General features: G+C 38.8%; 1 protein-coding gene across 3 annotated transcripts in view; it reads left to right on the top strand.

The window, feature by feature from the left end:
- The window catches only part of NDST1 (N-deacetylase and N-sulfotransferase 1), a 217,734-nt gene extending 204,500 nt beyond the window's left edge, over positions 1-13,234 (top strand). For all 3 annotated transcript variants that reach the window (XM_053718660.1, XM_053718662.1, XM_053718661.1), the window contains exon 15: positions 11,571-13,234. In XM_053718660.1, coding sequence (XP_053574635.1) covers positions 11,571-11,690 — 120 coding nt within the window. In that variant the 3' untranslated portion in view covers positions 11,691-13,234. The remainder of the gene's footprint in view (positions 1-11,570) is intronic.
- Positions 13,235-17,215: the final 3,981 nt, after the last annotated feature.

The following is a 17,215-nucleotide window of genomic DNA, read 5'->3' as shown; positions in this document are numbered from 1 at the left end:
CGGCAGCTTATTGGTTTGATGCTCTGTCTGAGTCTCTTAAGTCTGAGACTTCTTTGGAGGAGATCCAAGATAGGATTTAAGCTCTGAAATTAGCCAATGCTTTTATTACGGAGGCTTCTCTACAAATTACTAAATTAGCAGCTAAGAGTTCAGGGTTCTCTATCCTAGCCTACAGAACTTTATGGTTAAAACCTTGGTCTGCGGACGTTTCATCTAAGTCTAAGCTTCTAGCTATTCCTTACAAGGGAAAGACCTTGTTTGGACCTGGCTGGAAGGAAATCTCTGACATCACGGGAGGTAAGGGTTATCTCCTTCCTCAGGATAAGAGAAATAAACAAAAAGGACAACAAAATAATTTTCGTTCCTTTCGCAATTTCAAGGGAAATAATTTCTTTCATGTAATTCGCAAGAGTCCATGAGCTAGTGACGTATGGGATATACAATCCTACCAGGAGGGGCAAAGTTTCCCAAACCTCAAAATGCCTATAAATACACCCCTCACCACACCCACAATTCAGTTTTACAAACTTTGCCTCCTATGGAGGTGGTGAAGTAAGTTTGTGCTAAGATTTCTACGTTGATATGCGCTTCTCAGCATTGTTGAAGCCCGATTTCCTCTCAGAGTACAGCGAATGTCAGAGGGACGTGAAGGGAGTATCACTTATTGAATACGATGATTTCCCTAACGGGGGTCTATTTCATAGGTTTTATTAATGTGGTGATATAGTAGTGCACTGGTGATATTAGATAATACCAGACACCTAACAGTTGTTGAAAGATCCTTCGGTCTTTCAGAAATAAAGAGTAGTGTGAAAAGAAAATAGTAGGTGTGCTAAGATTAGCTTAAGGTATAGGTGAAAGAACAATATTAAAAGTGTTATAGAACTCTACTCAACTATAATTGCATCATAGTGACATTATTGTGATTGTAACTAATAGACAAAATGAGTGAAATAAAAAAACTCAAGTGTTTTCCTTAAAAATTAGCAGTGGCGCTGTGGACAAAAATATAGGTGTATGTGTTATGTAGCAATATTCATAGGATAGTTTCCTACATATGGGAATGAGGTAAATGTGTGTTACGTGTTTACAAAACCTCTATTTAACTAAAATTATTTCATTTAAATATATGTCCAGCCTAAATAGACTGAAATAATGTTATGTGTTGTGAGTTGGTGCCCAAATAGGAAGCGTTATAAACCAGACTTTCACAAGTCAGATTAAAACAATATATTTTTTATATAGGAATTAATTTAAAAAATGCATAAGGTACAAATCCAAATTACTAAAATCGGTCTAACTCAAACACTTGCAGAGACTACCCAATGGTAGGATGCAGTATAGATAATAGGGATGTCTCCCCAATACTGAATAGCCTATATCTTAATTTAAAAACGGCAATTTCAATACATATAATCACAGGTTAACAATAGCATACAAATAGCGGTATATGCCTTAAAAGAGGCTAAATTAGCTTCTCAATCTGGGATCTGTAGTGTTCAAATGCTAGCTTTCATAGCGGTTAGGGATATTAGAAAGTTCAATACTTTTTTATCGGTATTCAGCGTTAATAACAGGCAGAAGTTACACTTATTAGGCACTTTCAGTCCTTGATTATAGCTGGTATTATTGTGGGGGAACCAAATTACCTTGTCTTCTTAGCGTTCTCAGTGGAGCCGTTACACAGCACTTGTCTTTGCTCTTACCTAGTGACTTGAAAGCGCTGCATGTGTCTTGGCATCTGACGTCACTTACAGGTATCCCGAGTGTGATTGGCTGTTCATGAGTCCTCCAAATTTGGTTATATCGCAGTAGTAATTTGATTCAAAGATTTATCAGGAATACCCTGCACTTAGTGCTTATGCACGCAGGGAAAAGAAGAGTCTCAGAAGGATGGTTGAAACCAAATTCGCAACCCGGGTTGTTACGATGAGGTTGTAGCCGTTCCACTCAGCAACAAGTGGATTTTAAAAATTGTAAATGTTAGATAAAAGCAATCACAGCGATCAGCAGTCACATAGATCAACGCGTTTGGCTCAAACCAGAGCTTTATCAAGATACCAGTGACTGATGCAGGTGTCCTTTTTAAAGGTGTTAGTAAATCTTGATTGGTTCCTTAATAATTGAAACCAGTTGAGGTGGAATCCAAAGTTGTTTCAATATTTATCCTCCCATTTGGTTCATCCAAGGTGTGTGAAAACGTTTAAGGTGGAAATGTTCACAATTGTAGTCAATACATTATCCATTTGTGTACTTTGCCGTTATTTTGGGATTCATTATTTTACTTTTCTTAGTTTGATATTATCAATTAGTACATATATACAGGCATATAAGTATTATAGCAGATTCTAACTTATTCATTCACCATTTTTATTCTTAACATAACCCTTTTATAGGATTAGTATTAGATTATATGTATTGAAATTGCCGTTTTTAAATTAAGATATAGGCTATTCAGTATTGGGGAGACGTCCCTATTATCTATACTGCATCCTACCATTGGGTAGTCTCTGCAAGTGTTTGGGTTAGACCGATTTTAGTAATTTGGATTTGTACCTTATGCATTTTTTTAAATTAATTCCTATATAAAAAATATATTTTTTTAATCTGACTTGTGAAGGCCTGGTTTATAACGCTTCCTATTTGGGCACCAACTCACAACACATAACATTATTTCAGTCTATTTAGGCTGGACATATATTTAAATGAAATAATTTTAGTTAAATAGAGGTTTTGTAAACACGTAACACACATTTACCTCATTCCCATATATAGGAAACTATCCTATGAATATTGCTACATAACACATACACCTATATTTTTGTCCACAGCGCCACTGCTAATTTTTAAGGAAATTCCCATAGAGGGAAAATTTTTGCTAACACTATTTCCTTCTGCAGACTGTCAGTTTCATATTTGGGGAAAATAAACATTTTTAAGAATTTTTGTTCTGACCTGGGGTTTAGTCTTTTTTTCAATTGACTACTTTCTTGCAAATTGCGGGTGGTATTAGGCCCGCGGGTGCGCCAAATGCTAGACTTTATTGCGTCATTCTTGGCTCGAGAATTTTTTTCCCGCGAAAAATACGTCTATGACGCAACTTTGTCATTTCCGGCGTCATAGTTGACGCCGAAGCCTTACACACGGTTGCGTCATTAGTGACACGAGTGTGTCATTTCCGGTTATTATTGGCGCCAAAAAAAGTTTTCAGTTACGTTGTGCATCATACTTGGCGCCAAACTTTTTCATTATTTTAATACCCCATTGATGTTTGCCTCTTGCCTTTTTCTCTATCAGAGGGCTATGCTATTTGCATTTTTTTCCCATTCCTGAAACTGTCATATAAGGAAATTGATAATTTTGCTTTATATGTTGTTTTTTCTTTTACATTTTGCAAGATGTCTCAATCTGATCCTGCCTCAGAAGTATCTGCTGGAACTTTGCTGCCTGACATCGGTTCTACCAAAGCTAAGTGCATTTGTTGTAAGATTGTGGAAATTATTTCTCCGAATGTCATTTGTAATAGTTGTCATGATAAACTTTTACATGCAGATAGTGTGTCCATCAGTAATAGTACATTGCCAGTTGCAGTTCCTTCAACTTCTAATGTACATGATATACCTATGAATTTTAAAGAATTTGTTTCTGATACTATCCAGAAGGCTTTGTCTGCATTTCCACCTTTTAATAAACGTAAAAGGTCTTTTAAAACTTCTCATTCAGTTGATGAAATTTCAAATGACCAACAACATAATAATTTATCCTCCTCTGATGAGGATCTATCTGATACAGAAGATCCTTCCTCAGACATTGACACTGGCAAATCTACTTATTTATTTAAAATAGAGTATATGCGTTCTTTATTGAAAGAAGTGTTAATTACTTTGGATATTGAGGTAACCAGTCCTCTTGACGTTAAGTCTAATAAACGTTTAAATGCTGTTTTTAAACCTCCTGTGGTTTCTCCAGGGGTTTTTCTTATTCCTGAGGCTATTTCTGATATGATTTCTAAGGAATGGAATAAACCAGGTACTTCTTTTATTCCTTCTTCAAGGTTTAAAAAATTGTATCCTTTACCAGCAAATTCTATAGAGTTTTGGGAAAAAATCCCCAAAGTTGATGGGGCTATTTCTACTCTTGCTAAACATACCACTATTCCTATGGAAGATAGTACTTCCTTTAAGGATCCTTTAGATAAGTAGCTTGAATCTTATCTAAGGAAAGCCTATTTATATTCAGGTCATCTTCTCAGACCTGCAATTTCTTTGGCTGATGTTGCGGCTGCATCAACTTTCTGGTTGGAGAATTTAGCGCAACAAGAATAGGATTCTGACATATCTAGCATTATTCTCTTACTGCAGTATGCTAATCATTTTATTTGTGATGCCATTTTTGATATTATCAAACTTAATGTTAGAACCATGTCTTTAGCTATTTTAGCTAGAAGAGCTTTGTGGCTTAAATCTTGGAATGCTGATATGACATCTAAATCTAGATTACTATCTCTTTCTTTCCAAGGTAATAATTTATTTGGTTCTCAGTTGTATTCTATTATTTCAACTGTTACTGGGGGAAAGGGAGTTTTTCTGCCTCAGGATACAAAACCTAAGGGTAAATCTAAGGCTTCTAACCGTTTTTCGTTCCTTTCGTCAAAATAAGGAACAAAAACCCAATCCTTCCCCCAAGGAATCTGTTTCCAATTGGAAGCCTTCCTCAAATTGGAATAAATCCAAGCCTTTTAAGAAACCAAAGTCATCCCCTAAGTCTGCATGAAGGTGCAGCCCTCATTCCAGCTCAGCTGGTAGGGGGCAGATTAAGGTTTTTAAAGGATATTGGGATACATTCTGTCCAAAATCAATGGATTCAGAGCATTGTCTCTCAAGAGTATCGAATAGGATTCAGAGTAAGACCTCCTGTGAGAAGATTTTTTCTCTCACGTATCCCAGCAAATCCAGTAAAAGCTCAGGCTTTCCTGAAGTGTGTTTCAGACCTGGAGTCTTCAGGGGTAATCATGCCAGTTCCTTTTCAGGAACAAGGTTTGGGGTTTTATTCAAATCTATTCATTGTCCCAAAGTTCTGGATCTGAAAATTTTGAATCGTTATGCAAGAGTACCAACTTTCAAGATTGTGACTATAAGGACTATTTTGCCTTTTGTTCAGCGAGGACATTATATGTCCACAATAGACTTGCAGGATGCATACCTTCATATTCCGATTCATCCAGAACATTATCAGTTCCTGAGATTCTCTTTTCTAGACAAGCATTACCAATTTGTTGCTCTTCCATTTGGCCTAGTAACTGCTCCAAGAATCTTTTCAAAGGTTCTAGGTGCCCTACTCTCTTTAATCAGAGAACAGGGTATTGCAGTGTTTCCTTATTTGGACGATATCTTGGTACTAGCTCAGTCTTTACGTTCTGCAGAATCTCACACGAATCAACTAGTGTTGTTTCTTCGGAAACATGGTTGGAGGATCAATTTACCAAAAAGTTTGATTCCTCAGACAAGGGTCATCTTTTTAGGCTTCCAGATAGATTCAGTGTCCATGACTCTGTCTCTAACAGACAAGAGACGTTTGAAATTGGTTGCAGCCTGCCGGCACCTTCAGTCTCAGTCATTCCCTTCAGTGGCTATGTGCATGGAAGTTTTAGGTCTCATGACTGCAGCATCGGACGCGATCCCCTTTGCTCGTTTTCACATGAGACCTCTACAGCTTTGTATGCTGAACCAATGGTGCAGGGATTATACAAAGATATCACAATTCATATAACTAAATTCCAATGTTCGACACTCTCTGACGTGGTGGATAGATCACCATCGTTTAGTTCAAGGGGCTTCTTTTCTTCGGCCAACCTGGACTGTGATCACAACAGATGCAAGTCTTTCAGGATGGGGAGCTGTTTGGGGATCTCTGACAGCACAAGGGGTTTGGAAATCTCAAGAGGCGAGATAACCAATAAATATTTTAGAACTCTGTGCAATTCTCAGAGCTCTTCAGTTTTGGCCTCTGTTAAAGAGAGAACCGTTCATTTGTTTTCAGACAGACAATATCACAACAGTGGCATATGTCAATCATCAGGGTGGGACTCACAGTCCCCAAGCTATGAAATAAGTATCTCGGATACTTGCTTGGGCGGAATCCAGCTCCTGTCTAATCTCTGCGGTGCATATCCCAGGTGTAGACAATTGGGAGGTGGATTATCTCGGCCATCAGACTTTACATCCAGGGGAGTGGTCTGTCCATCCAGATATGTTTTCTCAGATTGTTCAGATGTGGGGTCTTCCAGAGATAGATCTCATGGCCTCTCATCTAAACAAGAAACTTCCCAGATACCTGTCCAGGTCCAGGGATGTTCAGGCGGAAGCAGTGGATGCGCTGACACTTCCTTGGTGTTATCATCCTGCTTACATTTTCCCGCCTCTAGTTCTTCTTCCAAGAGTGATCTCCAAAATCATCATGGAACAATCGTTTGTGTTGCTGGTGGCTTCAGCATGGCTACACAGGTTTTGGTATGCAGATCTGGTTCGGATGTCCAGTTGCCAACTTTGGCCACTTCCGTTAAGGCCGGACCTACTGTCTCAAGGTCCGTTTTTCCATCAGGATCTCAAATCATTAAATTTGAAGGTATGGAAATTGAACGCTTAGTACTAAGTCATAGAGGTTTCTCTGACTCAGTGATTAATACTATGTTACAAGCTCGTAAATCTGTCTCTAGAAAGATTTATTATAGAGTTTGGAAGACTTACATTTCATGGTGTTCTTCTCATAAATTCTCTTGGCATTCTTTTAGAATTCCTAGAATTTTACAGTTTCTTCAGGATGGTTTGGATAAGGGTTTGTCTGCAAGTTTCTTGAAGGGACAAATCTCTGCCCTTTCTGTTTTATTCTACAGAAAGATTGCTATACTTCCTGATATTCACTGTTTTGTACAGGCTTTAGTTTGTATTAAGCCTGTCATTAAATCAATTTCTCCTCCTTGGAGTCTTAATTTGGTTTTGAAGGCTTTACATGCTCCTCCATTTGAGCCTATGCATTCTTTGGGCATTAAACTACTTTCTTGGAATGTTTTGTTGCTTTTGGCTATCTCTTCTGCTAGAAGAGTTTCTGAGCTATCTGCTCTTTCTTGTGAGTCTCCTTTTCTGATTTTTCATCAGGATAAGGTAGTTTTGCGGACTTCTTTTCAATTTTTACCTAAGGTTGTGAATTCTAACAATATTAGTAGAGAAATTGTTGTCCCTTCCTTGTGTCCTAATCCTAAGAATTCTTTGGAAAGAGCTACTAAAGAAGCTACTAAAGATTTCAGGAAGACTTCCAGTCTATTTGTTTTATTTTCTGGTCCTAGGAAAGGTCAGAAGGCTTCTGCTATTTCTTTGCCTTCTTGGTTAAAACTTTTGATTCATCAAGCTTATTTGGAGTTGGGTCAGGCCCCGCCTTAGAGAATTACAGCTCATTCTACTAGATCAGTCTCCACTTCGTGAGCCTTTAAGAATGAAGCTTGTCTGCAAACCAGATAAAAAGAGAGGCGTTCTTACATTGTGTAAAAGACCTCTCCTTCCTGGGAGTAATTGTTCCCGTTCCAGCACAGGGACAAGGGCAGGGGTTTTATTCAAATCTGTTTGTTGTTCCCAAAAAAGAGGGAACCTTCAGACCTATATTAGATCTCAAGAGTCTAAACAAGTTTCTCAGAGTTCCATCATTCAAGATGGAAACTATTCGAAACCATTCTTCCATTGATCCAGGAGGGTCAATTTATGACGACAGTGGATTTGAAGGATGCATACCTTCATGTTCCTATCCACAGAGATCATCAGAAGTTCCTAAGGTTTGTTTTTCTGGACCAGCACTTTCAGTTTGTGGCTCTTCCTTTCAGGCTGGCCACAGCACCCAGAATTTTCACAACGGTTCTGGGGTCTTTGCTGGCAGTTTTAAGGCCACAGGGCATTGCGGTGGTGCCTTATCTTGACAATATTCTGATTCAGGCACCATCTTGTCAACAAGCAGGGTTCTATACCGACATTGTACTGTCCTTCCTGAGGACTCGCGGGTGGAAAGTAAATCTGGAAAAGAGTTCTTTAATTCCAAAAGCAAGGGTGACTTTCTTGGGAACCGTAATCGATTCTATATCCACGAGGATTTTTCTGACAGAGGTCAGGAAATCAAAGATTCTAGATACCTGTCGAGCCCTTCAATCCAATCCTCAGCCGTCATTGGCCCAGTGCATGGAATTAATCGGACTTATGGTGGCGGCTATGGACATCATTCCGTTTGCTCGGTTTCACCTCAGACCTCTGCAGTTAAACATGCTCAGGCTGTGGAATGGAGATTATGCAGACTTATCTCCTCGAATAACCCTGGAGCAGGAGACAAGGGATTCTCTTCAATGGTGGTTGTCTCTGGATCATCTATCCCAGGGAACATGCTTTCGCAGACCATCCTGGGTAATTGTGACAACAGATGCCAGCCTTCTAGGGTGGGGGCTGTCTGGGGTCCTCTAAAAACTCAGGGAGTGTGGACTTCCTATAAACTTCCTGGAACTGAGAGCGATCTTCAATGCTCTTCTGACCTGGCCACAGTTGGCTTCGACCCAGTTCATCAGATTCCAGACGGACAACATAACTACATCAATCATCAAGGAGGAACGAGGCGTTCCTTAGCGATGACCGAGGTAGCCAAAATAATCCGGTGGGCGGAGACCCATTCTTGTCATCTGTCGGCGATCCATATCCCAGGGGTGGACAACTTGGAGGCGGACTTACTGAGCAGGCAGACTTTTCATCCGGGAGAGTGGGAACTCCATCCGGAGGTGTTCTCCAACCTGATTCTCAAATGGGGTCGGCCGGAGTTGGATCTCATGGCATCTCGTCAGAATGCCAAGCTCCCGAGATACTGGTCGAGGTCCAGGGATCCCCAGGCAGAACTGATAGATGCTCTGGCGTTTCCTTGGTCCTTCAAACTTGCATACCTTTTTCCTCTGTTTGCGCTTCTTCCTCGAGTCATTGCTTGAATCAAACAGGAGAGGGCATCAGTGATCCTCATTGCTTCAGCGTGGCCTCGCAGGATTTGGTATGCAGATCTGGTGGACATGTCATCTCTGCAACCTTGGAGACTTCCGTTGACGAAGGACCTTCTCATTCAAGGGCCCTTCCTTCACCCAAATCTGGTTTCTCTGAAGCTGACTGCTTGGAGATTGAACGCTTAATCCTATCCAAGCGGGGGGTTTCTGATTCGGTCATAGAGACCATGATCCAGGCTCGTAAGCCTGTGACTAGAAAGATTTACCATAAGATATGGCGTAAATATATTTATTGGTGTGAATCCAAGGGCTACTCATGGAGTAGAGTTAGGATTCCCAGAATTTTGTCTTTTCTCCAAGAAGGATTGGAGAAGGGTTTATCGGCAAGTTCTCTTAAGGGTCAGATCTCTGCCTTGTCTATTTTGTTACATAAACGTCTGGCGGTGTTCCAGGTGTTCAATCCTTTTGTCAGGCTTTGGTTAGAATCAGGCCTCTATTTAAACCAATTACTGCTCCATGGAGTCTGAATTTAGTTCTCAAGGTTCTTCAAGGGGTTCTGTTTGAGCCTATGCATTCCTTAGATATTAAGTTGCTATCTTGGAAAGTTGTGTTTCTTGTTGCCATTTCTTCCGCTCGAAGAGTGTATGAACTTTCGACATTACAATACAATTCTCCTTACCGTAGTTTTACGTACTAACCTAGGGTTTCTTCCTAAGGTTGTTTCAAACAGGAACATTAATCAGGAAATTGTGGTTCCTTCCTTGTGTCCTAATCCTTCTTTTCCAAAGGAACGTTTTTTTGCACAACTTGGATGTTGTCCGTGCTTTAAAGTTTTTTTACAAGCGACTAAGGACTTTCGTCAGTCGTCTTCTTTGTTTGTCGTTTTCTCTGCAAACGTAAGGGTCAGAAAGCTACGGCTAGCTCTCTCTCTTTTTGGCTGAAGAGTATCATCCGTTTTGCATATGAAACTGCTGGACAGCAGCCTCCTGAAAGAGTTACGCTGTTGCTTCCTCATGGGCATTCAAAAATTAAGCTTCTGTAGAACAGATTTGCAAGGCTGCAACTTGGTCCTCTCTTCACACTTTTTCTAAATTTTACAAATTTGATACTTTTGCCTCGGCCGAGGCTGTTTTTGGGAGAAAGGTTCTTCAAGCAGTGGTGCCTTCCGTTTAGGTTCCCTGTCTTGTCCCTCCCTCATCATCCGTGTACTCTAGCTTTGGTATTGTGTCCCACAAATTAAGATGAAATCCGTGGACTCATCGTGTCTTTAAAAAGAAAACAAAATTTATGCTTACCTGATAAATTTATTTCTTTTTAGTCACGATGAGTCCACGGCCCGACCTGTTCTCTGAGACAGGTTATTATTTTTTGTAAACTTCAGACACCTCTGCACCTTGGCTTTTCCTTTCTCTTCCTTACTTCGGTCGAATGACTGGAGTGGGAGGAGCTATATATAGCAGCTCTGCTGTGGTGCTCTTTGCCTCCTCCTGCTGACCAAGAGGTGAAATCCCACAAGTAAGGATGAAATCCGTGGACTCATCGTGTCTAAAAAGAATTAAATTTTTCAGGTAAGCATGAATTTTCTTTTTTCACTATATGCCACCTTAAAGGGATAGTAAACACCTCTTTATTACAACACTTTTCTACAGTCTTCCAATAGAGTAGCAGCAGAGGCTGAATGTTATTAGAAGAGATTGACACCTCACTTGCTGCAATTGTTTTGGTTGTTTTTTTTGTAATGGCCAAATTCCACCCACCACCTCCCTTATTTGGTGGAGCCAATCTGGACTTGAGTCTGGAGATGATAGGGTTTGCCACTTTTATTCTGTTACAAAATCTCTATTGTTTGGTGTCAGCAGAAAAGTTAAGATAAACTGCAAATTAGAGAGAGTTATGTGACAAGCTTAGGCTTTTGACACCAGCCATGCATTATTTTAATTTTCAGACTTAAAGGGACACTAAACCCACATTTTTTCTTTCATGATTCAGATAGAGCATGAAATTTTAAGCAACTTTCTAATTTACTCCTATTTTTCTTTGTTCTCTTGCTATCTTCATTTAAAAAGCAGGAATGTAAATCTTAGCAGCCAGTCCATTTTATATTCAGCACCATGGATAGTGCTTGCTTGTTGGTGGCTTACATTTAGCCACCAATAAGCAAGCATAACCCAGGTTCTCAACCAAAAATGGTCCGGCTCCTATGCATCATATTCCTGCTTTTTAAATAAAGATAGCAAGAGAACGAAGAAAATTTGATAATAGGAGTAAATTAGAAAGTTGCTTAAAATTGCATGCTCTATCTGAATCATGAAATAAAAAATTTGGGTTTAGTGTCCCTTTAAATTATAGGAAAAGTGGGCAAAAGAAGTAATGAAAGTAGATTACGATGTTGTTTTACTATGACTAAGTAAGCATTGTATATGACAATCTCAAATTCTTTACTGTCCCTTTAAGCAGCTTTTGGTCTTTATGTTTCTGCTATGTTGTAATAAATCATTGATTCCATGTGTCTCCTATGTATATCTAACTATATGTTATTTTTCTTTTGTCTCTGCAGTCCCGATCCTTTCTTACAGACTATTATAGGGACCATAACATCGAACTCTCCAAGCTTCTTTACAAAATGGGTCAGACACTGCCAACGTGGCTAAGAGAGGAACTGCAGAACAATAGGTAGCTGTTGCTGCTGGATTTGGGATGAAGATAAGGTCTCAGGATCCTTCCTATCTTGACTGGCCTGTAGTACCACAAAGGCAGAGACTGTGGTATTGAACTATAATCTGCCCACTTGGCACATAAAGTGTGGTGAAAATTGTGGTCACTTTGCTGGAAAGACTGTCCTTGAGAAGCTTATTTTAGACCCATTTCTCCTGAAGGCATTATTTAGCCACTATTTGCATCCTGAAAGGCCTGTTTTAGAGGCCTGGTTTATTTTATGCGGGATCCTTTTGCTTCTCAGGTTCCCATATATAGTTGACTATTGTTCTTGGACTCAACCACTGATAAAGTATTATTAAACAAAGCCCACTGGTTCTGCATTAATAGGGCAATATGTGAATTTAAGTTGTGTTTTGCAGTCCCTACTGTGAGCTGGAGGAACAACAAGAGGGGTTTGATAATAATTGGGGCGGGTGGTAAACAAATTGCCCTGTTTCGTACGAGACAGAATCTCTACAAATTAAGAAATACCATGTATTTCAGGAATACTTCCCAATCTTTGATCTTCTCAAGAACTGGTATCATCTCCTAGATTCATTCAGATGTTGCCTAGCTAGACCCATCACAAGATGTTGATAGGGTCAATAAAGGCCTTAAGACAACACTAGTGCTGGAGCAGTCTAGTTCATTTGCTGAATGACTCCTTGTAAACGTGTCATTGTGAGAGTTCCTCGATAATCTAGGTACATGAGTTTTTGGCCTGTCCTAGCATTGTCAGAGATATGTTTGTCTCTTAAATTGCTAATGGAATCTAAAAGATGTCAAGGCATCCTCGAGATGAGTTACTATATGAGTAACCTGACGCTTGAGTGCCTTAGCAATAAAAAAACAAGGATTCTGGGAAGAAAGGTTGCTACTGCCTGTTGTATGTAAATAGTGAATCTCTCATAATTTGAAGGATCGCCTATCAGCATCTAATATCACCGTTTGTTTGTTTTTGTTTTTTTAATGGCTCTTAACTACAAAGAATACCAAGATGGAATAGGAATGTTGTAAAGGTGCAGTTCTACTTAGCAACATGTTGATGTAACAATAATTAGATAAATTCCAATTCTGTGTAACTAATTTTAGACCGTTTCAAAATGCATTCAGTTTTGAACTGATAATCTGAAAAAAATAAAAATTGATACATTTTACAACAGGCTAACTTCATTGGTGCTCACAAGCGATGTGCAAAATCATTGCAGTTAAGCTTTTCTAAAAGTACAGTCATTTTTTTTTTTTAAGCACCCTTCTCTCACCCTATAAAATAAGAATCTACTGAATAACTTTTTAATGAAGAGTGGAAATGTTTTTAATTCTTTTTATCCAGTTAAGTTGAGCTGCACCTTTTTAAGATTGGTTGATTTCCCTTTTTCATTGAGTAACACTTAAGCAATAAAGCCCATTTTATTGGGCAACCATCTTTTAGATATGACTTAGTGCTGAGAGATGGTCTAAGGAAATTACCCACTACAGAACAATTAGAGGGTTTTTTTTATAATTAAACAAAAAATATGCCAATTTGTGTGGTTATCTTCTTATTGTCTTCAATCATTTGTTTTTGAATAATAAATGGTTTAATGTGAAAAAAAAATAGAAGTATGATTCTAAACTAATATCTCAGCAATGATCCAGTGGATAATTGTTTTTGGCCAATTCTTATTATGTTCTTTGCTGTGCTAAATTACTAAAACATACAGGTTTTAAGAGACCTGCAAAATCAGATATTGTATATCCTTGTGTATCTTTCTGGGTAGACCATATTTAAAGAGACACTAAAGTCAAAATTAAACTACAGTGTATCATGATTCAGACAGCAAGTAGTTTTAAGAGATTTTCCAATTTACTTCCATTATTACATTTTTGTCTTTGTATATGCACCCTTTATGAAGCACCAGATACTTGAGCAATGTGCAAGAGTTCACAGTATATACTAATGAGTATGTGATTGGCTCATGGCTTCCACATGATGTGGGAAAGGAGGCAAATTTAAAGGGACACTGAACCCAAATTTTTTCTTTTGTGATTCAGATAGAGCATACAATTTTAAGCAACTTTCTAATTTACTCCTATTATCAAATTTTCTTCATTCTCTTGGTATCTTTATTTGAAATGCAAGAATGTAAGTTTAGATGCCGGCCCATTTTTGGTGAACAACCTGGGTTGTTCTTGCTGATTGGTGGATAAATTCATCCACCAATAAAGAAAGTGCTGTTCAGAGTCCTAAACCAAAAAAAAACCTACATTCCTTCTTTTTCAAAAAAAAGATAACAAGAGAACATTGATAATAGGAGTAAATTAGAAAGTTGTTTAAAATTGCATGCTCTATCTGAATCACAAAAGAAAAAAAATTGGGTTCTGTGTCCCTTTAAGTAAAATTTGAAATTTGTTAGAAAAAATCTACTGCTCATCGAAAATTCTGAGTGATATTGCATTGTCTTTTTATTAAGCTCTGTATCAACGCGACACCATCACTTCAAACACCTAAAAGAGCAGTATTACAATTACATGAAAATATCATACATTTCAAACAAATAGCATTAAATCATATTCACCTCATTATCCTTTTTTGTCCTGGGTTGAACTACAAAAGTAATTCCATAAGGGTCCAGTATATAACAGAATCTTGTAAAAATAATTAAAGGGACATTGTACTGTAAAACTTGTTTGCTGTTCACAATGACTTGTCATAGTAGCTGCAGTGTATAACATCTATAGCAACTTGCTCCTTTAGGCTTTTTTATGTAAAATAGAGGGGTTTTTTTATGATTGAAGCCTTAATCCATTGTTCTCAAGAACATGGCCATATAAATGGGCTGAGTCTGCAGAAATATTACACCTCTAAATCGCATCAATCTCGCTATATATTAAGATGTCCTTATTCCTTTTTGTACACAATGGCCACTACTTAGGTAATAAAAGTTTTATTTTCAGTTGTTCTCTATCTCTTCCACCCCCCACTGGGAACTTACCCCCTTTGCTACCGGGAATTCCAGACAAAAACTTCCCCAAAATACCAGAGATTTTTTATCATTTTTGCTATCACTCCATTTAAACAGAAATAGAGCCTTTTTTTCTCTTGTAAGGTGTATCCAGTCCACGGATCATCCATTACTTGTGGGATATTCTCATTCCCAACAGGAAGTTGCAAGAGGACACCCACAGCAGAGCTGTAATATAGCTCCTCCCCTAACTGTCATAGCCAGTCATTCTCTTGCAACTCTCAACAAGCAAGGACGTTGTAGGAGAGAGTGGTTAAATATAGCTAGTTTATTTTCTTCAATCAAACGTTTGTTATTTTTAAATAGTACCGGAGTTGTGCTATTTTATCTCAGGCAGTAAATAGAAGAAGAATCTGCCTGAGGTTTCTATGATCTTAGCAGGTTGTAACTAAGATCCATTGCTATTCTCACATATGTCTGAGGGGATTACACAGATGAGGTAACTTCAGCGAGAGAATGGCGTGCAGTTTATTCTGCTATCAGGTATGTGCAGTTATAATTTTTTCTAGAGATGGAAAACACTAGAAAATGCTGCTGATACCGGATTAATGTAAGTTAAGCCTGAATACAGTGATTTAATCACGATTGGTATCATGCTTACTCCCAGGGGTAATACCTTTATGATATTTACAATATAAAAACGTTTGCTGGCATGTTTAATCATTTTTATATATGCTTTGGTGATAAAACTTTATTGGGGCCTAGTTTTTTCCACATGGCTGGCTTAAATTTTGACTAGAAACAATTTCCACTGTTGTAGTATAAAAGTTACAGTTGGTGCAGTTAAAATTACAAACTGTGACATCCAGCTTCCCTCAAAGGCCCTCTGAATGCTATAGGAAACATCTCTAAAGGGCCCAAAGGCTTTCCAAAGTCGTTTATTGGGGAAGGTAGGGCCACAGCTTGCTGTGGCAGTTAGTTGTGACTGTTAAAAAAACGTCTATTTCGTTTTTTTTTATCCGTTTTTTGAACTAAGGGGTTAATCATCCATTTGCAAGTGGGTGCAATGCTCTGTTAGCCTATTATACACACTGTAAAAATTTCGTTTGATTTACTGCATTTTTTCACTGTTTTTCAAATTCTGACAAAATTTGTTTCTCTTAAAGGCACAGTACCGTTTTTTATATTTGCTTGTTAACTTGATTTAAAGTGTTTTCCAAGCTTGCTAGTCTCATTGCTATTCTGTATAAACATGTCTGACATAGAAGAAACTCCTTGTTTATTATGTTTAAAAGCCATGGTGGAACCCCCTCTTAGAATGTGTACCAAATGTACTGATTTCATTTTATGCAATAAAGATCATTTTCTGTCTTTAAAAAATGTATCACCAGAGGAATCTGACAAGGGGGAAGTTATGCCGACTAACTTTCCCCACGTGTCAGACCCTTTGACTCCCGCTTAAGGGACTCACGCTCAAATGGCGCCAAGTACATCTAGGGCGCCCATAGTGTTTACTTTACAAGACATGGCGGCAGTCATGGATAATACACTGTCAGCGGTATTAGCCAGACTACCTGAACTTAGAGGTAAGCGAGATAGCTCTGGGGTGAGACAAAATGCAGAGCATACTGATGCTTTAAGAACCATGTCTGATACTGCCTCACAATATGCAGAAGCTGAGGAAAGAGAGCTTCAGTCAGTGGGTGATGTTAATGACTCAGGAAAGATACCTGATTCTAATATTTCTACATTTAAATTTAAGCTTGAACACCTCCGCGTGTTGCTTAGGGAGGTTTTAGCTGCTCTGAATGACTGTGATACCATTGCAGTGCCAGAGAAATTGTGTAGACTGGATAAATACTTTGCAGTGCCGGTGTGTACTGATGTTTTTCCAAATACCTAAAAGGTTTACAGAAATTATTAATAAGGAATGGGATAGACCAGGTGTGTCGTTCTCTTCCCCTCCTATTTTTAGAAAAATGTTTCCATAGACGCCACCACATGGGACTTATGGCAGACAGTCCCTAAGGTGGAGGGAGCAGTTTCTACTCTAGTAAAGCATACTACTATCCCTGTCGAGGACAGTTGTGCTTTTTTTTTTAGATCCAATGGATAAAAAATTAGAGGTTACCTTAAGAAAATATTTATTCAACAAGGTTTTATCCTACAGCCCCTTGCATGCATTGCCCCTGTCACTGCTGCTGCGGCGTACTGGTTTGAGTCTCTGGAAGAGGCTTTACAGGTAGCGACTCCATTGGATGACATACTTGGCAAACTTAGAGCACTTAAGCTAGCCAATTATTTTATTCTGATGCCATTGTTCATTTGACTAAACTAACGGCTAAGAATTCTGGTTTTGCTATACAGGCGCGCAGAGCGCTATGGCTTAGATCATGGTCAGCTGACGTGACTTCAAAATCTAAGCTACTTAACATTCCCTTCAAGGGGCAGACCCTATTCGGGCCTGTTTGAAGGAGATTATTGCTGATATCACTGGAGGAAAAGGTCATGCCCTTCCTCAGGACAGGTCCAAATCTAGGGCCAAACAGTCTAATTTTCG

The sequence above is a fragment of the Bombina bombina genome, chromosome 6, assembly GCF_027579735.1.
Source record: "Bombina bombina isolate aBomBom1 chromosome 6, aBomBom1.pri, whole genome shotgun sequence".
Classification (NCBI taxonomy): Eukaryota; Metazoa; Chordata; class Amphibia; order Anura; family Bombinatoridae; genus Bombina; species Bombina bombina.
The sequence above is the reverse complement of the archived record's forward strand: the minus strand, read 5'-3'. Positions and strand labels throughout refer to the sequence as shown.